The sequence below is a fragment of the Ipomoea nil genome, unplaced genomic scaffold, assembly GCF_001879475.1.
Source record: "Ipomoea nil cultivar Tokyo-kokei standard unplaced genomic scaffold, Asagao_1.1 scaffold0681, whole genome shotgun sequence".
Taxonomy (NCBI): domain Eukaryota; kingdom Viridiplantae; phylum Streptophyta; class Magnoliopsida; order Solanales; family Convolvulaceae; genus Ipomoea; species Ipomoea nil.
The window spans coordinates 710,955-734,445 of NW_017617109.1; the positions used below are offsets into that span (position 1 = coordinate 710,955).

Genomic DNA, 23,491 nt, shown 5'->3' on the forward strand with positions numbered 1-23,491 from the left:
CTAATCGGGAAAGACATGTACAGCGAGTAGTCGTAGAAACCAAGTCCAGTTAGCATTATTTTCCGAGTCAACTATTAAATAAGCCAGTGGATATATTTCCTTGTTTGCAGTGTATCCGCATGCTAGAAAGAGATGCCCTTTGTACCGGTTGTACAAATGTGTACCATCAATACAATTAACTGGGACGCAGTAGCGGAATCCATCAATTGTCGGCTTGAAAGCCCAGAATGCATACCTGAAATGCATGTATTCAGAACCACGTAGTTCGGAAGGAATACACTCCATCTCGACAATTGTTCCCGGGTTGGACACTTGCAAGTTACACAAGAATTGTGGGAGATCATTGTAGGATTGTTGAAAATTCCCGTACTGCATTTCAATGCATTTTTGTCGGGCGTACCATGCCTTCCTGTATGAAATGTCCACACCGTAATGTTGTCGCACATCTACTTGGATGTGTTTGATTTTGTACTGTGGGTCTGCAACGATCTTTTGGAAAATCAAATCGCTAATTAATGCGCTGCTGCACATTCTGTTTGCCCCTCCTTGGTTGTATTGTACTGTGCAGTCATGTGTATCAAAGAACTTTGTCACCATCCATTGAGAAGATGCCCCATGCAATTTCCTTGCTGATAATGTCCAGCCACAAGAAGGTATTGCATGGAAATTTGGACACGAGATTTTCCAATTGTTTTTTTTCTTGTGATTCGTTATGAAGCGCCGCCTTTGATGAATACTGTATGTTGATACAGCTTTTTTTAGTGTGGGAAAATCTGGTAAAACCATTCCGATGCAGATGACATTTGTTGAGGGGTCATATGACATCATTTCTTGGTCATCCCTCTCTGTAAACCCGTGGCTGAATGTCGTTGTCATTTGGGGTATTGGAGAATGGTAAAAAGGAATAGCAGAATCAGGAACAGTTGTACCTCGACCACCATAATGTTGAGCAGTTTGTCCCATAGTTTGGAAGTCAAACTGCAACTGGTTCATCTATGTCCTCGTCCGTAGTATAGTCACTGCTTGATGGTATTGACTCAGGTGCATAACTCTCATCTGTCTCCGAAGAAGTTTCCACGATCGTTGAAGAAGATGGTGTGGCATGAGAAGTATAACTCCCAAAATATGATGCCATAATAAAATATTGAATCAAATTGTGTTGGTGGGTATTGAAAAATTGGTTGTGGTGTGAAGGGTAAATAGAAAAATTGGATTTTGATCTTATATGCGTGAAAACAGTGGTGAGGTTGTAAAAATAAAATGAACACAGGCAGAGGGTAAATAAAGGGGAAGAAGCAAACGGACTCAGCTAGTCCAACTGTTTAATTTTTTTAATTTTTTTTTGAAGTTAGACTCCCCTAGTCCTACTGTTATTTATTTTGTAAATTTTATTTGAAGTTGGACTCCCCTAGTCCAACTGTTTAAAGTTCCCATCCACTCAAGTAATCGCCGGGTTTTTGTTATTATATTTTAAAGAGAATATTTTATGTTCAGTTAATGATAATAAGCATACATTTGCGCCATTTTTTTAGAGAATATTTTGTTTTAAATAGAATATTTATATTCAATTAATGATAATAAGCAATCATAGTAAAAAAAATTTTTTAACAATACACATTGAAGTAATGATATAAGGATACATAGTAATTTTTTTTTACTTTGAAAGTAGATGTTTAAATTCTTCAATGATTGCATCAACTCTCATAGCATGTTCATGAGTCTCCCATGCTATTTCCTGCTGTATACGCTCAAAAATCTGGGCATTAGAAGTTTTTTTTACATTGTGATTTGTGATACAACTTGAACTGCATTGTCCTCCGACATCGTTTTGTTGATTGTTTATGAATTTGTTGAAAGCTTGAATGGCTTCATCTTTACTAGTATATGATTTATATAAATTGTCGCTAAATCGATGCACTTGAGCTTTTGCATCCTCCCAGTTTTCATATATTCCTGGTTGTCGACCGATAAACACAACATATGTCTTCACCTAATATTCTATATCTTGTTAGGGGCGTACTATTAATATAATGAAGACAAATAAAATTTAAGAGTACGTACCATTGTAGTTTAAATCACACGCTTGATGACTTGGTTGAAGTGGTAAAACTACAAACGATATGCTTATTGATGAGCAAAATAGATGTTTCCTCCTTTCCAATATGGTATTAAGGAAAGACATAAATTGTATGGTCTTCACGAAACTAAGAAATTGATGGTGCTTTAAATAAGGCTATTGTATAATCGGTATGGAGTAGTCCAACTACACTTCAATATTTATTGTTTTAAATATTTAAATATTTATTTTGACATGGTATGATATCACACTGTTTTGGAAGAAGATATGTTTTGGGAGAAGATATAAGGATAAAGTTGTACTTCCCTAGCCAAGTCAAACTTTACAATATAATCTGCAATTTTGTTTCGAAAAAAGTGGTCAAACTTTACAATATAATCTGCAATTTTGTTTCGAAAAAAGTGTTGGGCCAATTATGGTGAAGTAAAGTTGTACTCCCCCAGTCCAACTTTACAATACAATCACAAATTTTTTTCGAAAATAGGCATGCAGAGACATGCACCAACTTTATTGTTTCAAAAATGACATCCACCAAATTTGGTTAATTAAATTTGTACTTTCCTATTCAAGTCACACTTTAAGTCAAACTTTACATTAGAATCTGCAATTTTGTTTCGAAAAAAGTGTTAGACCAATTATGGTTTAGTAAAGTTGTACTCTCCCAGTCCAACTTTACAATACAATCACAAATTTTTTTTGAAAATAGGCATGCACCAACTTTACTGTTTCGAAAATGGCATGCACCAACTTTGGTTAATTAAATTTGTGCTTCCCTATTCAAGTCACACTTTAAGTCAAACTTTACAATAGAATCTGCAATTTTGTTTCGAAAAAAGTGTTGGACCAATTATGGTTTAGTAAAGTTGTACTCCCCCAGTCCAACTTTAAAATACAATCACAAATTTTTTTCGAAAATAGGCATGCACCAACTTTACTGTTTCGAAAATGGCATGCACCAACTTTGGTTAATTAAATTTGTACTTCACTAGTCAAGTCAAACTTTACAATAAAATCAGTAATTTTTTGGTGGAGTAAACTTGTACTCCCACAATCCAACTTTACTTTTAGGATTTTCGAAAAAGTGGTGTGAAAAAGAGGAAAAATAGGTCAGGTCTGAAAAAGAGGAAAAATCGGTTTGATTTCCCCAAAATAGTGAAGTAAAGTTGCACTCCGCCAGTCCAACTTTACTTTTAGGAATTTCGAAAAAGAGGTCTGAAAAGAGGTGTGAAAAAGAGGAAAAAGAGGAAAAAGAAGACAAAGAGGTCAGGTCTGAAAGGAAAAAGCGGTTTGATTTTCCCAAAATAGTGAAGTAAAGTTGCACTCCTCCAGTCCAACTTTATAATAAAATCACCATTTTGTGAAAATGAGATGTGTAGTTCACTCGGCACCAAACATTAAATTAAATTCAAAACATTACATTTGGTGAAAATGTCTGATTTCACATTAATATAGGTTAAGTTAATGTGACCTATAAAACTACTCTAGTCAATTGCTCTATATAATAGAATTGCTTGCATAGTGATAGCTCAAAAAATTGTTGTTAATAAACCAAAGTTGTCAAATAATGGATATGTGGAGAAACTTTAGTTCAAACGAGATAGAAATGAATAATGAGTTGGAGAGTATTGAGTATTTTGTGCATACTATACACAATCGGAAGTATGCTATGTTCACATTAATTAGATAGAGCAGAAGAAGCAATTACATGCTTGTCGTTTCACCATCGTGACTGATGTTGTTGAATGTTTTAGGATTTTCCGTAACATTCCCCACGACAATCCGCAGCAGAAGACGTGCAGACGAATTCGTTCAAACTGTTATTTGTGGTTCAATTGCTTATAATTTTCGCATAGACCGTTGTATGACTTTAAAAATACTTACGCACATACCGTATGATTTATTAAAATGACTAATATTATATTTAATTTTTTTTTTTGTATATTGCAGCTTGTTACACGTACTCTGAACTTGTAGGTCATACCCATCCGTCCATGCGCACGGTTATTTGGTTTGTTGTCGACATTGTCACGTCATTATCATTTGTATTTCCATACTGCATGTTAGACCACTTGATTCAGCACGTAAAGCCTACTGCACTATTATTCCACGGACATTCACACCCACGGGAGTTACCTGTTGAAAATATGCGTTGTTATGAAGGATGTGCAGACTTTCTACACGCACATGAAATTCATCACGACGACCAGATAGTGATGCGTCACATTGGTGCTTTTCAATTTGAATATTTTGTTGTAACAAACAGGGCTCAAGTTGAATTGCCCGATGCCCTTGGTGAGGGCCACGAACGTGATGTGAACGAGAATATGGAAGGCGGTATAATATCTGTACCAGCAAGTTCGAGCATCCATCCGACTCTTTTGACGTATGAGCTAATAGGATGCAGGACATTAATGATTACTAATTTTGAGTTGACGTGTGAACCCGGACTGCTAACAGACTTCATATACTCGACGTACACTGACAATGACTACGTAGATGTTTTACATGGCAACAAAACAATAAGGTTTCATAATGGTCACTACACTCGTGTGTACAAACAATTAATAAATTTGCTTACCACGGCTGAAGCTTCTAAATTCCTATTTTTTAATTCTGATGTGGGAAAAATCAACGTCCTCGCATTCATGTTCTGTGGACCAGAAGCCTATTATCCACATTTGTGGGATTTTGATATTTATGATTATACAGAATGAGTGTATGTAGCACATATCGTAATACATATTTCCTTATGTTTTTTGCTGCATGTAATAAAATATTGTCTCTTGAAAGTGGAATATTGTATGCTTCATTTTATACCGTTTAATATTGTTCCTCAATTTTTTATTATTTTGTATTTTTTCTACTATAAGTTTCTAACTCCCTCCATTTATTTCCTAGAAGTTAGCAGTAGTAGGTTGGCGTAATATAATAAATCACCCCAGATAGGTTGGCGTAATATAATGAATGACCGTAATAAAACCCAATCGGTATTTAAGAATTGAAATCAAGTAAAGTTGCACTTTGGGAGTGCAACTTTATTTTCCACTGACTTTTTTCATTCCACCAACTCTCTATGTACGTATATATCTATATATATCCGAGAATATACTAATTCATTGTCCTTCCATTTCTATTCATCTTTTCCTTCGACCCAACTCTATAAATAATACAAAATAGATCTTTTTGATGATTTTGAAATACTTAGTGAACTCACGCCGCTATGGTGTAAAAGACATTTGTATCAAGCGATCACTATTGCGGGCAAAAAAATTGCGTATGCATGGTTAGATCATACACACTCGGAAATTAGGTATTTAACTTATCCAACTCGTGGATGGCGTCGATATTTACACATGCTAGGCTTAGCAGTACCCGAAACAATGTATTTTTCAAACATAGATGATGCAAAACGCTATGCTACAGTGATATTTCAAACTCTGCGACAAATAAACTATCTGTCACGTATGTATATTAGGTCTATTCAATTGTTGCTGATATTTCTTTTTTATGAAACTTTGTTATTAGTCGGTTTTTTTTTTTTTTTTTGTGACTAGCTTGCGATGGTCATATTCATTTGCCTGATGTCAGTGAATGCACAATTATGTGGTTCACAATCGAAGTAACTATTGACCCACATATGGTAATTACAACAATGTTATTTTAGTAGATATTTATTTGTAAACAAATAATCGTGCGTTTATTTTTTTTAATAGAGAATTCACAATTGTATGCATCGGCATCTAATGCAACATATGACGACAAAAGCAATGTTGTGGCACCACAAGCAATATATACGCGTTTCTGTCGAAGATATGCACTTTACGGAGGGAATTACAAATTTCTTAGTGGAAAATAATTTATACCCTAGAGACATTGTGCTATTTCGACATACCGGTTTCTTCACTTTCGAGACATACTTATATAGCAGTGACTCCAACACTCCAAAGAGGGAATGTAATCAATATGGTGATTGGATAAGTAGTCGTCGTTTTGATCGAGGTATTTATATTTCTTCATATGTTAGCTACAATTTGTAATTTTGTTGTGGTAGTCATACAGTTTTTTTTTTTTTTTTTTTTTTTTTTTTTTTTTTTTTTTTTTTTTTTTTTTATAATACTAGATTTTATCAATGTGAACGCAAGATCTGCAATACGACTAACATACTCGTTTGAGCAACTTGAGCCGTGTAGATCATTGTATACAAAATTCGGTACTGTCTTTGCGGTGAGAGTATAAAGTACATTATACTTGACTAGATTTTATCAATGCATTTACGTATTAACCTCATATTACCACTATGTAGCATGATCGATTGAGAAAATTTATACGTGACTCTATCGAATTGGATGGACCAATAAATTTATTTGTTGGTAATAGAAATCTTGAGCTGTCATTCGAGGAACAGTGGGAGCAAATATATGATCATTTTCATTTCGATGGCTGTGACGGTGTTGTGTGCTTTAATGTCGAGCAAAACGTCGTACTAATGCTACCTATTGCCACGGCGTGTAACGTCGAGAAGATTTATCCGTGGTCAGTTACATATCAAATTGTAGACAATAAATACGACGAAATCCATCGCTTAACAAAGTTAATGGGACCACTTTGATGTAATACTTACTATTGATCTCCTAATATGTTTATTGTATTACAAGTACTAATAGTATGCTGCGTTTGCTGAACCTTCAAATATTAGTATGCATTTTTTTTTTGAAAATATATTAGTATGCATTTTAAAAACCAATTAATTTTAAAAACAAACAATTTAATTCATTAAAAAGAAATTTTATTCATCAAAAACCAATTTAATTCAACAACATGCAATTTAATTCATTAAAAACCAATTTAATTCATTACTAACGTTAATAAAAAGCAATTTAATTCATCAAATAATGCATACGTTTCAATTACTAATCCAATATTGCCGATCATAAAAACAAAAATGACTAAACTTAACCGAGGCATAGCGCACACCACCCGTTATTCACTTCATTCGTGCCTATTTACAACAACAACAAAATATTAGTTACAAAAATAATTAATAAAAACAAAAACAATTTGTATACAAAAATAATTAATAAAAACAAAAACAATTTGTATACAACGGTTTACCTAGTATGTCGAGTATCGGTTCCACAGCCAGTTGGACGTCGTGCTCTTCTTGACCTTCGCAGCTGTTGATTCTCTCCTTCCAAATGTGCAAACGACTCTTGAGTTGACTGAAAAATGTTTCCTTCATCAGCAAGAAAGTCCATGAACTGGTTACCAATTGGACTAACATTGTACGACGACCGAGGATCTTGGTGATGATATACATCTTGCACCGGTTGAAAAGATGAACCTTGCTGTGTAGGATCATAAACCGCACTTGATGGGGTGTGAAATGCTTGTTCACCATATACAGTTCCTGTAAACCCGGACTATCCAAAACCGCCGAATTGGGATGTCGATGCATATTAGGCGAAACCTGCAAACTCTGCCGGATCTGGGTTAGAATGAATGGGAAAATACTCAGTGCTATTGCCCCCATAATTAGATCGACTGCTCTGCCCGTGTTCAAAATTCCCATTTTCAAAATTCCGGTGCTCAGGTGTCATCTCTCTAACAACAATGGCCAAAGCAGACTCATCAATCTCAACATCTGCATCCGAACAGTTACCCCCGGAATCTTGTCTACCGGCTTCTGCCTCCTGTCGAGCTGCTTCAGCTAGCTGCTGAGATAGCTGAATATTTGTTGCGCGCCTACCCCGACCACCCGTTGCTCGACCAGGACACAAATGTACCCTATCTCGCCGTCCATCGCTAGGGGGTGGACTTAATGGTTGATCCGGCAGAGGGGCAACCTCAATTTCCTCAAGGTTCATGTGCAATAGAGGCTCATACTTGGTGCCGACCACGAATTGACGCGAAGTCTCAACAATATCCCTTAACGCTTGGTCGTGCTCAGCCGGATTGTTAAGTGCTTGAGTGCCTCGTATGGTCAACCTTGTAAAAGTATGCATCTAATCATAAAAACACAAATAATCAACTACTATTAAAAACATCATAAACATTTAAATGATATGTATTCCAAATATTAAAAAAAATGAACATACTAACCGCTTCGTTGAGTGAAACCGCACACTGCACAAAACCCTCGTTTTGGTAATGCATCGGGTTACCAATGAGACGGCGACCATGCTGGTAGTACCAAACCTGGTACGTATCGTGCGCTTGCGCTTCAGTAGTAAGATTCATTCATATGACATATTGATATCGTAAATTCCAAACAGCAATATGCTCCTAATGTTTCTCTAACCAATTTGTACCTGTATTCCCGCGTTGGTCAATGTCGTGCAACGCTTGCGAGTATACCACCGATGATGGGATAACTTGCAACCCATGGAATTGCCTGCAAAATCGCTCCGGATAATGATATTCCACAACATGATAGAAGATAAGTGGCACATGGGCTGTCCAAATCGCCGACCCGGCCTTGCAGTATAATGGCAGTTCATCGAGCAATCCAGCATATGGAGTAAACACAAACTGCAAACGAATATTGTTATTCTGGAATACTAACTTACGAATATATTATCAATACAAAAAAATACATGACTTTTTAATAACTTACCCTTTCTTCCGATAAGCGATCGAATTGATCACGGTATGCGATTGTGGTGTGGTTTGGCACTATACCCCATGTGCGTGCGCACACCCACCTACAACAATAACATTGCAAACAAAATATAATATAATTCTAAAATGATTAGTACATGTAATAAGTAAAATGATACTTACCGATATGCAAGAGGGTAATCTGAGATCTCTGTGAGTGGCAGAAAACGATGTGGCCGTACCATAGGCAACCTCTCCCATGCCCATATTTGTAGAAGAAGAAAACAACCACAAACCGTTGAAATTCTATGCCTAGCACCTCTGCACAAGGAACGGTACAAATATCCCAAAACAGCCGATCCCCAGCTATATTGTCCACATAAGTCAAAATTTCTAATATACTCTAGCAAGTATGTTTTATAATACACCTTGCTTGTGTCCGAAAACAAAAAACCATTTAATAAATGATAAATTAAACAGCGTGTTTCCAAAATCACCGATTCCTGTGTGCTACCCTCGTTTAACTGGCCAACCGTCGGAACTACAGTGCCATTAATCTTGGTCTTAGTCATGAATTGTGGTGCCAAATGAAAACCAACCAGTTCAAAGCAATTTCTCACAACTTCAGCTGGTTCATAAACAATATCGTTCCCCGACACTGGCAACCCGTCCACCTTCAGCCCAAATAACACTTCCGCATCTTGAAGTGTTATTCCAACCTCACCAAATGGCATATGAAAGGCATGCACTTTCGGCCGCCATCGCTAAAAAAGTGCAGTAATTAGCTCATGGTCCAATTTAATGGACGTCAAACGAGAAATACCGTAAAATCTGGCAGTACGAAGATGTTCTTGCACTCGAGGATCAAGTGCAAGATCGCACACTGTTACCGTATCGTACCGTGCCACTTTCACTTCACATTCGTAGTTAGGTTCGGTCCAAATTGCTCTACTACGATGTTGCCTTTGAAACGTTAGCACACTCGGATCAATAGGTCCAGGATTCACTCGTTGTTGTGCCATAACTATCCTAAATAACAATCAATGATTAAACATTTTTAATCATGCCATATATTAGTATTTGTATCTAAATTATTATCATGAATTGTATTAATTTTTATTCATGCCATATATTAGTATTATAAATTTGTATTTATGATAGTCAAATTGTTATAAAAATAATCACAAATTACATAATGGTAAACTACATTATCTCTAATATTTATGTAATCATACAACAATTACACTACAATCATAAACATAAATTATGCCACAATCATAATAACAATCATGATATAGAAAAATTACACTACAATAATAAACATAAATTATGCCACAATCATAATAACAATCATGTAATTAAATGGGAGGAATTAAAAACAATCATGTACATAGCCACAATCATAATAACAATACAATCATGTACATAAACGGCCTAGTCACGTTTCTAATTTTTTTAAAAAACTTAGCCGGCCTGGACTAGGTTGTTTTATAAAATTTGTTAAAAAATAAACGGCCTAGGGGAGTGCATTTCTAATTTTAAAAATAATTGTACACGGCCTAGTCTAGGTCGTTTCTATTTTTTTTTTTCACAACGAATCCAGAATCCTTCAAACTGTATATTGCTGGATTAATCAATGGAAACTTTCAAAAAAAAAGCACAAATGAATTAAGTTTTCAAAAAAACATTCAATGGATGCAAAAAAAAAAAAAAACACAATTTCAATCACCCTAAATTGTACATTCAAAACACAAAGAATATCACAATTTAAATCGCATTCACAAAATAAAAATTTAAATTCTGTCAGCTATTTAAAAATTCAAAACACCAAGAATATCACAATTTAATATCAAAACTGACAACTATTAATAATACATTTCTTAAAAAAAAATGAAGATTTCACCATTAATGAAGGAACTAACCTTTAGATGTTATTCCAGCAAAAACCCCACCGCCGGAATCCGCCTCCAACCGTCGTCTCCCCACTACCGGAAACCGTCACCCACAGCGCCTCCAACCGCCGTCGCCCGCCGAAAACCGTCACCCACAGCCCCTAACCGCCGTCGCCCCACTGCCGGAATCCGGATCCCACTGCGCCTCCAACCGTCGTCGCCCCACTGCTGGACCGTCATACGCTCCACCACCGACCGCCACTAAAAACACCGTACAGGAGGTTTCACCGGCTACTTTGGTAACCGACAACCAAACAAAAACAATGGTGGTTATTGTTTTGTGCTTGGGACCACAAATCTTTTTTTTTTTTTTTTTTTTTTTGCTATTTTTAATGTTTTGTGCCGGGAGCATAGAAAAATGTCTTTGAAGGAAAAAAATGGGGAAGAAAGAGGAAGGAGATGAATATATGGGAGTCAAAACTAGGGTTTATACATGATTGGGAACCGTATTATACAAAATACACAATACCTATTAAATTAACTACTCAAATACGTAAAGAAACCGTACGGTTGCAGGAGTGGTAATTATTTTTAAAATTGCTATGCCGTAGAGCGTTTTTCCTATAGTCGCACTCCACCAGCACGGTTTCCCCTGCTACATAACACCACTCCATGCATCGCCTTTATCGTATCCAACCCCCATACTTTGCACCCTCGGCAAAACCACCCTACAAGATATATCTATTTGGCTATGATATAATTGAATATATCTTGTTTCGAAAGAATTATGTGTTGGTCGGCTGAAGATTATTTTCTGCATTAAAGAACGTTTTAAATTTCGTTTGGATCTCAAAATTATAGTTTGAAACTTACCTATACCGAGTCACTGCCTGTTGAGTTTTTCATTGCCTGTTGTCGTTTTATTTTCCGAGTTCTGCGGTTGGAGGTTCGCCGGAACGGTAATTTGCGACATTGAGGTTACATTAGGCATGGTCACCACCATCTCCTCTGTTTCAGGAAACAATGTTGGCAGAGATGGACGGCGGTAGGTATTAGGCGACGAGATGGGACGGCTCCTTCAGGCGGCTCGTCGCTGCTTCATTATCTTCAAGCGGCGTTGGTTCTGGTTGGCGGCGTCTTCCGTGGAAATCGACTAAACAAAGAGCCACGAAGGAGATCGTCGGCATTAAGGAGGTCGCCGGTGTGTTCTTCGTCGCCATTCCTCGTCCAGAACGTGCAGTCGTGTGCGGCGTTGGAGGAGGTGGCGTCGCGATGAAGACGACGGCGGTGGCATACCATTGCTCCTCATGTAAAGAAGAAGGACGGATGGATGATTTTCGCTGCTGCGTTTGATTCACGGCGTCACGTTCAAGGATTCTCGCGGTGAACCTGGTGTCGCGACAAGGAGAGATGACGAAGACGGGCTGGATTTCCGGCCTCGTCGCATCCTCTTCCCTCCTTCAGGCGGCACTCGTTCACTTGGACGATGCTATTGATCACGAAGAAGACGAAGGAGCACTGCCGGACTGCTATCACGAAGAAGACAAAGGAGCACTGCCATACTGGTACACTTCCCATTTAAAATGCAATTACCTTCTTGTTTCCATTTTTGCCTTATTTAAGAATATTTATATATATTAATTTTGGTATGGTGATTATTTATTTTAGAGGAAATTTCAATTTTGGTCATATGACTATAGGGGCTTTGTTAATTTCAACACCCGACTTTCAAAAGTGTCAATTTAGTACCTTGACTATGTATTTTTTTTTATCAATTTTGGTCACTCCGGTTAAATTGCCGGTCAAATTTCGCCGGAAAAACTTAATCCTTCATTTAGCCTATAATTTGAGGGGCAAAATCGACTTTTGAATTCTGGTAAAATCGTCTTTTTTCCGGCGAAATTTGGCCAGTAATTTGATCGAAGTGACCAAAATTGACAAAAATTACATACTCAAGGTACTAAATTGACACTTTTTGAAAGTCAGGTGCTAAAATTAACAAAGCCCCTATAGTCATATGACCAAAATTGAAATTTTCTCTTTATTTTAATATTACCATATTATCTTAATTAATATTATATATTATTTTGGCAAATGGTAAATGGATGATGTATATATGGTAATTGGTTGTTTTGAAATATTGATGCCCTTTAGTCTTTAATTTTTGGCATTAAAAATTTCAAATTAAGATTAATTATGACATTATTTGTGATTGAATTATTGTCATTATTAGTACAAGTATAGTAATGATAATAATATTAAGGTTATAATAATGATAATAATATTAAGTAAATTTGTGGTGCAAATTAATAGGCTGAATAAGTATTAGAACTTAGTCAGTATTAGGTAATTAGTTGCCTACATTGATGGGATGTAGATATTTAAACTCCCAAGTCCTCTCACTGCTCAGTTGACGTATCATACACCATCTAGAGTCACTGAGAGAAGTGAGAGAAACACAATCAAGTCTACGGTGATTTTACAGCAGCCCGAGGAACTCCCGCCCGTTAGACTACGAGTCCAGGTGATCAAGGTTCTATCAAGATCATAAGCTATGGCTGGAGGTCAGTGAACCTAACTTTTATTTATTGCCACGTATAAAGTGTTATCTACGTGGATCATGTGCTTACATTTGGTATCAGTGCCATATTTTATCTATGCCTAGCCTTTTGATTGCATAATACAGTTTGTTTACATATGATATACTTTTTTGTATAATTTAGGATTTGTATGTAATGTGCAATCATATTTGTTGGGCTGCTGGAAATATTAGTGTAAACCTTTTTCCGCATTTAGAATTTAAACAAAATAATAAAAATTTGCAATTGGTTTTTTTGGACTGCTACTGCAATGTTCATCGCCTTTATCTTTTGGTTCGCCGGATTTTAAGCTTACCGGTAGACCATTATTGAGGGAGGAAAGGGGCCGGAATTTTCTTTCTCTGGTCATTCTCCTCTCTTTTTCCGGCTGACTGTTCGCAGAGAGGACGGCGGTGGTGGCGGAACTGGGTTTTTCCCGGTGGTGACGCCACGGCTGTCTCCTCTTTCAGGCGACCGGTGATGGCCGGCGGCGGAGACAGGTGCACGGCGGGGGCGGTGGTTCGCGAGCGATCCGGTGGTGGTGGCGGAGTCGGGACCTCCTGGCGATGACGCTATCGCTTCTCCGTTCCTTCTCTATTCTCGCGCGCTGCTGCTAGGTCTGGTAGCAGATGAAGAAGATGATATATTAAGTGTGGGCCGGGTCTGGCCCAATTCGGCCAGACCTGGGCTCTATTAAAAATAAAAATTGGTTCTGGGCCTGTGCTCATTTGGGCTTCCTGCATTTTTTTTATTCATCATATTTGGCTTCTTCTTATGGGTTTTATCCAATTGATTTTTTTTTTTGCCTAAAGTTGATATTAAATTATAATTCTTTTGAACAAATTCTTATGTTTCAATTTGTTTGAATTTTAATTTAATATTGAATTTCAGTTTAAATTGTATTCAGTATTACAATTTAATTGTGGAGCATGAGTTATAATATGCATAATCTAATCATGTTTTTACTGTTTATTGCATTAATTATTTGGTTGTTATAATTATGCATATGTTAGAAAAGCATGTTCTTTTAAGTATGAATTTAGTGCCTTTTAGGTCTGAATTATATGCCTATTATGCATGTTATAGTGCCTTTTAGGTGAATTTAGTGCCCTTTAAGGATAGATTAAGCATATTATTTTACTCCTTCGGTTATTGCTCCGCTCGTGCCTTTCTAAAGCTATAAAGCACATAAAGTACATCAAAGTTCTAGTTTACCCAAATTTAAAGCCTTATCCATAGGTGTATAACCATCTTATAGATCTTTCAAACAATTTTACTTCAAACATGAGAACACATGACTTAGGGAAGTTTCCTGGGGAGGAATACTAGTTCTATGGCCCTGGCTTAAAAGCCTTGTTGCTACTAGTCCCCTTGCAACGCTACTCTGTCTAAGGAGTTGGTATTTAACCGAGCTTCGTCTCGACCAACTTTCCTGGGAGTATACCTAAAGATTGTCTATCATGTTTTGGTTTAATTTGTTTGCTAGGCTTTAAATTACCCTTTGCCAAGTGATTACAATTTTGTAATTAAAGAGTAGCCACATCTTTAATTGCTTAAATTGTATTTAGATTAACTCACATAAAGAGTTGGCAATATCCTTGTAATTAATTCTATATGATATGGCAAAATTTAGCCCACAGGCAATTTTGTTGTATTTGTAGGATTGATTAGGATGAAATGCCAGACTATGATCATAATTTGCCCACAGGGATTATGTATCAGCATATAGTTTTGGTAGTTTTGTCATCAAGGGTGGAAAAACCCAAACCGTACCCATTCTGTTTTTCACCATTCAGTTTTGGTAAATTCATTGTGCGTAAAAATTTAGCTCACATGCAATTTTTATGGCATTTGAATTTATCTTTTGCATAAGTTTGCATTGGCAAAATATGCACTTTAGTTCTTTTGTGCCTCGAAAATCAAACCTAACAAACTCATAATTTCCTTTCAGCAACTATCCCAACTGTCTCGCCCATTCATGTTCCAATGCTTACTCCTAATAATCATAGAGAATGGAAAGATGTGCTCCTGATCTATTTTGGCATGCACGAGATGGACTATGCTATTAACCATCCAGAGCCCCCGGCTATAACCGCGACAAGCACTCAAGAAGCCAAAGACCTTTGGGCTAAATAGGAATGGACCAATCGCCTGTGCATCTTTTTCATTAAGTCACGGGTTCCGAGTGATATTCGTCGCACGGTTGATAAGCTCGCAAAAGCTCAAGAGTGTATTGAGGCCGAAAGCTCAAGAGTGTATTGAGGCCATTGACAAGAAGTTTGAAACTTCAGACAAATTCCTAGCAAGCACCTTAATAATGCAGTTCACCTCCCTTCGTTTTTCTCCTGTCGATGGTGTGCGCAGTCACATCATGCAACTTAGTGATATTGCAGCTCAACTTGACAAGTTGGAGATCAAACTTCCAGACTCATTTGTAGTGCACTTTGCATTGAATACTCTTCCTCCTGAGTATAGCACCTTCAAAATTGTTTATAACACACATGACAAGAAATGGACTATTAATGACCTGATCAATAAGTGTGTGCAAGAAGAAGGGAGACTACGTCAGGAACAAAGAGGGGAGAGTGCCATGCTTGCAACAGCCAAGCCTAAAGGGAGATCTGGAAAGCGCCCCACTTCAGCTAAAGGGAAAGCAAAATTATCCCCTCAGACTGACATTAAGAAGGCATAGAAATGCTTCTTCGGTAAGAAGAAGAGGCATATGAAGAAGGACTGTGCAAAGTTTAAGAAGTGGATGTCTGAGAAAGGTATGATCTCTTCCTTTGTCTGTTTTGAATCCAATATGTCAGACGTTAATGCTAACACTTGGTGGATTGATTCTGGTTCAACAATCCACATTGCAAATTCTTTACAGGATATGCAAAATCTGAGACAACCAATGTCAAATGAGCGAAACATCTTCTCCGGAAATAAGATGGGCTCACCGGTTGAAGCTGTAGGGACTTGCAGGCTGATTTTAGATAGTGGCTTTGTTTTTGAATTAGAGAGGACATTTTACGTACCAACTTTTTCACGAAATTTGGTTTCCATTTCAAGACTTGTACCGTTGGGATTCAGTTTTAATTTTTCAAACAAGTATTTTAAATTATTTAATGATTCTACTTGTATTGGAAATGGTACACTGTCTGATGGTCTTTATCGTCTTCACTTACAAAACGATGCAAGTTATGATTCCTTACATGTTCAAAATGGCACCAAACGGTGTAGTATTAACGATAAATCTTCAATGTTGTGGCATCGGAGATTGGGACACACTCCCTTGAGCGCATTAAAAGGTTGGTAAAGGATGGAGTACTTTCTACTCTAGACTATACTGACTTTGAGACTTGTATAGACTGCATTAAAGGCAAGCAGACTAACAAGTCAAAGAAAGGTGCCAATAGAAGTTCAACATTGTTAGAGATAATTCATACTGACATATGCTGTCCAGATATAGATATGCAGGGTCAGAAATATTTCATTACCTTTATAGATGACTTCTCTAGATTTACCTATGTGTATTTACTTCATCATAAGTATGAAGCATTGGATGCCTTTAAAACCTTTAAGGCTGAAGTTGAAAACCAATGCAAGAAGAAAATACAAATAGTTAGGTCAGACAGAGGTGGTGAATATTAGGTAGATACATAGAAAGTGGACACGCTTTGGGTCCGTTTGCTAAATTCCTTCAAGAGCATGGGATTGTTGCCCAATACACCATGCCAGGTTCCCCGGATCAAAATGGTGTTGCTAAAAGAGGGAATCAGACTCTTTTGGACATGGTGCGGAGTATGCTAATCAACTCCACACTTCCAAAATCATTGTGGGCCGACGCTCTCAAGAATGCAACGTATATATTGAACCGGGTTCCGACCAAGGCTGTCCCCAAGACACCTTTTGAGCTTTTCAAAGGTTGGAAACCGAGTTTGCATCATATGCATGTTTGGGGTTGTCTGTTTGAGGTGAGGATTTATAACCCACATGAAAAGAAACTTGACCCAAGGACTATAAGTACTTTCTTTATTGGGTATGCACAGTCTTCTAAGGCTTATAGGTTTTATTGTCCAAAACATACGACTAGGATAGTGGAATCGAGAAATGCTAAGTTTCTTGAAGATGACTTGATCAGTGGGAGAGATCGATTTAAGGACTTAGTTCCTTTATTTGATCATGTTGACTCTTGCCCTTCAACGTCATCTAACGGAGTTGTACTTATACGCAACATGCCTTCAGTCCTGCCTGCTGTTGTGCAACCCATTGTTGAGATTCCACAAGCTGTTGAATCTCAACCATTAGAAGAACAAGTTCAGGACTTACAGCAACCTCCTGAACTAGACTTCGAGCCAATGGTTGAACCAATTCAGGATTTTCAGCAAGATCCTGAACCCACACAGACCAAAATTGAACCAATTCAAGAACTACATCCAGTTCCTGAAGAGGTAGTTGCGCCACAACCTTCACAAGGTACTGGTGTCCCAACATTAAGACGGTCTACTCGGGTGAGGCGTTCAGCAGTTCCTAGCTATTATGTATCGTATCTACAAGAATATGACATTGGAGCTGAAAATGATTCTGTAACATTTTCACAAGCTACGAATTGTGCACAATCCGATTTGTGGTTAGGAGCCATGAAAGATGAAATGAATTCCATGAAGAGTAATGGAGTTTGGAACCTTGTTGAGTTACCTAATGGGGCCAAGCCGATTGGCTGTAAATGGGTATTTAAAACCAAAAGAGACTCATTAGGTAACATTGAGGTATACAAGGCCAGACTCATTGCTAAGGGATTTACTCAAAAAGAAGGAATTGATTACAAGGAGACCTTTTCTCCTGTATCAAAGAAAGATTCTCTTCGAATCATTCTGGCTTTAGTTGCACACTTTAATCTTGAGTTGCAACAAATGGATGTGAAAACCGCGTTCCTAAATGGTGATCTAGAAGAGGAAGTTTATATGAAACAACCTGAAGGTTTGTCTTCTAGAGGTGGTGAGGATTTGGTGTGTAGGCTTAGGAAGTCCATATACGGTTTAAAACAAGCCTCCCGCCAGTGGTATATTAAGTTTGACGGGGTCATTTCATCATTTGGTTTTGTTGAAAGTCCCTTAGATCCTTGTATATACCAGAAAGTTAGTGGGAGTAAGATCTGTTACCTTGTTTTATATGTGGATGATATCCTACTCGCCACTAATGAGGTGGGGATACTTCGCGACGTGAAACAGTTCCTTTCCAAAAATTTTGATATGAAAGATATGGGTGAAGCATCTTATGTCATTGGTATAAAGATTCATAGGGATAGGTCCCGGGGCATACTGGGTCTATCGTAGGAAACCTATATTAAAAAAGTTTTGGAAAGATTTCGGATGTAAAATTGTTCACCGAATGTTGTTCCCATTGCAAAAGGGGATAAGTTTAGTTTGGACCAATGTCTTAAGAACGACTTGGAGAAGGAGCGTATGAAGGATATTCCATATGCTGAAGCGGTTGGATGTCTTGGCTATATTCAACACTAGTACAGATCTGATCATTTGCTACTGTTGTAAATGACATTTAGCTACTGTTGTACAACAGTCGCAAATACTAGCGTCACAAAAAGCCTAGGACATTACGCGACTGTTGTGAAACAGTCGCGAATTGTGTATTAATTCGCGACTGTTCTTGATGTCAAACAGTCGCGGATCGTTTTAATATATATCGCGACTGTTCTAGAGGAAGAACAGTCGCGGAATAATTTTTTTTAAAATTATTTAATTTATTTTTGTTAAATCCACTATTTTTTTTTTAATAATTCTTGTACCTGTTACAGTTAAAGTCTTACACAACACAATTGATCTATCAATACACTATTTTATATCACCACACTTTAATATCATAGAAACACAATACTTTTAACACAAAACAATCATCAATACTTTAACAAAATGCACTTGAACACAATACTATCATCAAAACACAATACTACTTTATATCCTCGATTACACTTTAATATAATAATATCATCAAAACATGCAGAAAACAATACTATCATCAAAACAAAACTATTTATCAATAAAACAAGAGTTACACGCACTCCGAAAAGAAGTATTTTGCCCATTGCTCCCGAATCTCATTTATGTCATTGATTGAGTACGGACTATCGCTTTCAAATGCCTACAAAAAAATTTAAGTAATCAATTAAATTTATGTTAATTAATAAAATATAACTTAACTATACTATACCTCACTAGTCATTAGCATTGCTTTTAGTGAGGTTTAAACTCCCTAACCGTTTGGTCAAGGGCTCTAGCCTGAAGACCTTTGAGGCTTTGACAATTGGACAAGCTTTTAGGTTCACCATGATATAACATTTTAATAGGTGAACTTTAGTCCCTTGGAAATGTTGGAGGTAAATAATACAAACAAGTCAATATCCATTGATCAGGTATTCAAGTCTGATCTCCTTTTATTGTACAAGTGCCAGAAGTAGAATGCTAAGATGATCAGACCATAATGATTCTTGAGGAAACATTGACCTCCTGTAGGTACATAGACTTCCAAATCTCTAGCTTATCAACACAAAACAATCACTCTTCACCAAACAAACTCCAACCCCACAAGTTATTCAAATATTTAAACATGTCTTAAGGAAATACCTGAGGTGGTACTGCAGGTCGAGCTCATGCAAATGTGAAAAGACCTGCAAAAGTTGAACAGTGGAATGTTAAAAATTATAAGGTTCATGATACTATTACAAGGTTCATCACTTCATCAGCTAGTTATGAGCTCAAAGGTATAGAGGATTTGCTATGCATTCTGACATTTGTGTTTTGGAGGTCTGAAACTTGTTCTCATGTGTTCAAATATGCCTAACATGCTCAAAGGAAGTACGAAAGCCCATCTCTAATACCATCACTAATCCACTATTCATAGTGTTCAGAACTCAAATAACCAGACTTCTATATGCCTCAGTGAAAGAATATCACTATCCTAAAAGCCAAGTAAGGAAAATCTCTCCAACGTGCACATTAGAATGCAACCAAATCGTGAAGTATGAAATAGACTGCATGCAAGTCCAACTTTCCCTAGCTCATACTAATTGTGTTTTGAGGACACACAAATAAGTATCCCCTTCAAAATTTTATTCACACATTACTCGATTAGAAAACACAGCTTAAAAAACACAGCTGTTCACAATTCTGAACCATTTTTAAACATGCAAGAAGAAAAACAATTAACAACAGAAAGGCATTCTGAGCATAGAAGGAACCAAAGACTAATAGTACAAGGGTTTATTTGACCCTTTTCCCTTTCTATTTCTATTTGTACTTTCAAGTTTCAAGAGACTGATCAGAAGGCCACACAAAAAAGGAATAACATAAGCAATTGAATTACTGTTCAATAAGTAATTAAGTATCCAAGATGCCACATAAATTAAGAAACTAAAACACTTTTAAGTTTGCAGTAAATGTAAATGCTGGAGGAAAAGAGTGAAATAACCAACAAATCTACTCCTATTTTTATGGGACCACCCACATAAAAGGAGGACTAAAGACAAGAAAAAATGTACAAATATGATAAGGCAAATAACTTCTAATATGCACACAGAAAACAGAATTACTACAAGTAATGAAATTTATCAGCCATTGACATTATTAATTGAATCCATAGAAGTCATTCCAGATATGCACTCATTGTTGTTTTATTAGGTTAATTCTGGCCGCTTTATGCTTTACTACATCAAGATTTGTACATTGTATCTAAACCCTAAACCTAATAAAATTTAAAATAAATAAATAAATAAATGAAGAACAAACCTGCGGTGGAGGCCGTGGCTGTGGCGAGCGGAGACAGTAATAATAGTTGTGGCGGGCGGAGGCGACGGTCGTCGGTGTAGAGATGGCGTTCGCGTCCGCAGCTATGGCGGAGGAAAGGGCGTTCGCCGGCTGCGGCGGCGTTCGCCGGCTGTGGAAGCGTTCGCCGTTGAAGATGAGTGTTTGGCGGCTGTGTTCGGCTGTGTTCAATTCGCGATTTAATTTTGTTTATTTGTCGTTAGCAAGGGTTTTTGATTGCTATTTCACCACTGTTTCTAGAAGTAACAGTGGCGAAATAAAAAAGAATTTTAAATATTTTTTTAAAAATAATTTCCGCCACCGTTTCAAAGAGAAACGGTGGCGTTTTATTTTTCTATTTCGCCACTGTTTCAACTAGAAACAGTAGCGAAATCCAAAAGCGTTATTTTAAATTTTCAATCTGTATCCGTTACAACTAAGAACAGTCGCAGATTATCTATCAACTATTACGAAATTGCCACCGCGAATTTTTGAATTAAGAACACACTACTGTTTTTTTAAAAACAGTAGCTAAATGTCAATCTCCTATGCCCTGTTTTGTACTAGTGCAAGTTTGTACAAGGCTCGACATTGCCTTTGCTGTCGGTATGTTAGGGCGGTACTTGCATAATCCGGGCATGGACCACTGGGGAGCTGTGTAGAGAGTTCTGAGGTATCTCAAAGGTACTAAAGACTCCAAGTTGGGTTTTAGGCAGACGGACATCCTGGATGTTGTTGGTTATTCTGATGCGGACTTTGTTGGCTGTGTTGATTCTCGGAGATCAACTTCCGTGAACGTCTTCATATTGGCTGGTGGGGCTATTTCATGGAGAAGTGTTAAACAATCCTTAATAACTACTTCTACCATGGAAGCCGAGTTCGTGTCCTGTTTCGAGGCTACTTCGCAAGGTGTGTGGCTCAAGAATTTCATCTCCGGGCTTAGAATTGTGGATTCTATATCTAAGCCATTGAAAGTTTACTGTGACAACTTAGCTGCAGTCTTCCTAGCTAAGAACGAAAAATGTGGGAGTCGAAGTAAACACATCGACATCAAGTTCTTAGCCATTAGGGAGCGTGTCAAGAATAAAGTTGTATTCATTGAACACATTAATACTGAGTTGATGCTAGTAGATCCCTTAACTAAAGGCATGCCTCCGTTTAAATTCAAGGATCTGATTCAGAAAATGGGACTTTCGTCCACTTTGTAAATTTGTATATACATTCAATTCAGTTAATGAAATTCTTTTGCACTTGAGTTTTTCTTCAGATACTTCAGATATTTTCTTTGAGTGTGTACACAATTCAGTTTCATCTCAATAAGAAAATATACTTCAGTGGACTTGAAATGAACATATGGTTTGTTTCATTAAGTTTGATTACCTAAGTACTCAAAGGCAATTTGCATTTGATCATAATGGGTATTACTCGTGTTAAGGAGGACATATCATTATGGTTGGTGTGATCTTGTTTTTCAGGTTCCGCATTTGCACCAAGTGGGAGAATGTAACGTTTTCCTTATGTTATTATTTTTATTATTAAGGTTATAATAATGATAATAATATTAAGTAAATATGTGGTGCAAATCCATAGGCTGAATAAGTATTAGAACTTAGTCAGAATTAGGTAATTAGTTGCCTACATTGATGGGATGTAGGTATTTAGACTCCCAAGTCCTCTCACTGCTCAGTTGATGTATCATACATCATCTAGAGTCACTGAGAGAAGTGAGAGAAACACAATCAAGTCTACGGCGATTTTACCGCAGCCCGAGGAACTCCCGCCCGTCAGACTACGAGTCCACGCGATCAAGGTTCTATCAAGATCATAAGCTATGGCTGGAGGTCAGTGGACTTAACTTTTATTTATTGCCACGTATAAAGTGTTATCTACGTGGATCATGTGCTTACATTCTTGTCACAACTAAATTATTGTTCAATTTTGAGCAAATATTAAGAAGAGAAACGAGAAGTATGAGAAAGATTGAGCAAGAAGAGAAAAGCGAGTCATTGTGGCTCTAAAGAAAGCGAGTCATTGCGGCTCTAAAGAAAGCGAGTCTACGTGACTCTAGAGAAAGTAAAGAAAAGCGAGTCATTGCGACTCTAAGAAACCTCCACAGAAAAAGTATTTCTTTTTAAGAGTGAGAGTGTATACGTATATCTATCTATACTTATACTAAAGCATCATGTTCATCTTATTGCATGATTATATGATTTGCACGTGTTGCATGAAAGTACGATAAGAAGCATGACTTTATATTGTTATTCAGTTATATGATAGCATGAGATTGCTTATTGGGTTATATGATAGCATGAGATTGCCTATTGAGTTATATGATAGCATGAGATTGCTTATTGAGTTATATGATAGCATGAGATTGCTTATTCAGTTATATGATAGCATGAGATTGCTCATTGAGTTATATAATAGCATGAGATTGCTTATTGGGTTATATGATAGCATGAGATTGCTTATGTGATATATGATAGGATGATATTGTTCATTGAGATATATGATGATATGAGGTTGTTTGTTGAGGTATAT

At 37.1% G+C, this 23,491-nt stretch overlaps 1 protein-coding gene across 1 annotated transcript; it reads right to left on the bottom strand.

Annotated features, from left to right (window-relative positions):
* Positions 1-993, bottom strand: LOC109175045. The gene has a single exon (XM_019324303.1). It carries the CDS (start codon positions 991-993, stop codon positions 1-3), a length of 993 nt encoding a protein of 330 aa, XP_019179848.1.
* Positions 994-23,491: the final 22,498 nt, after the last annotated feature.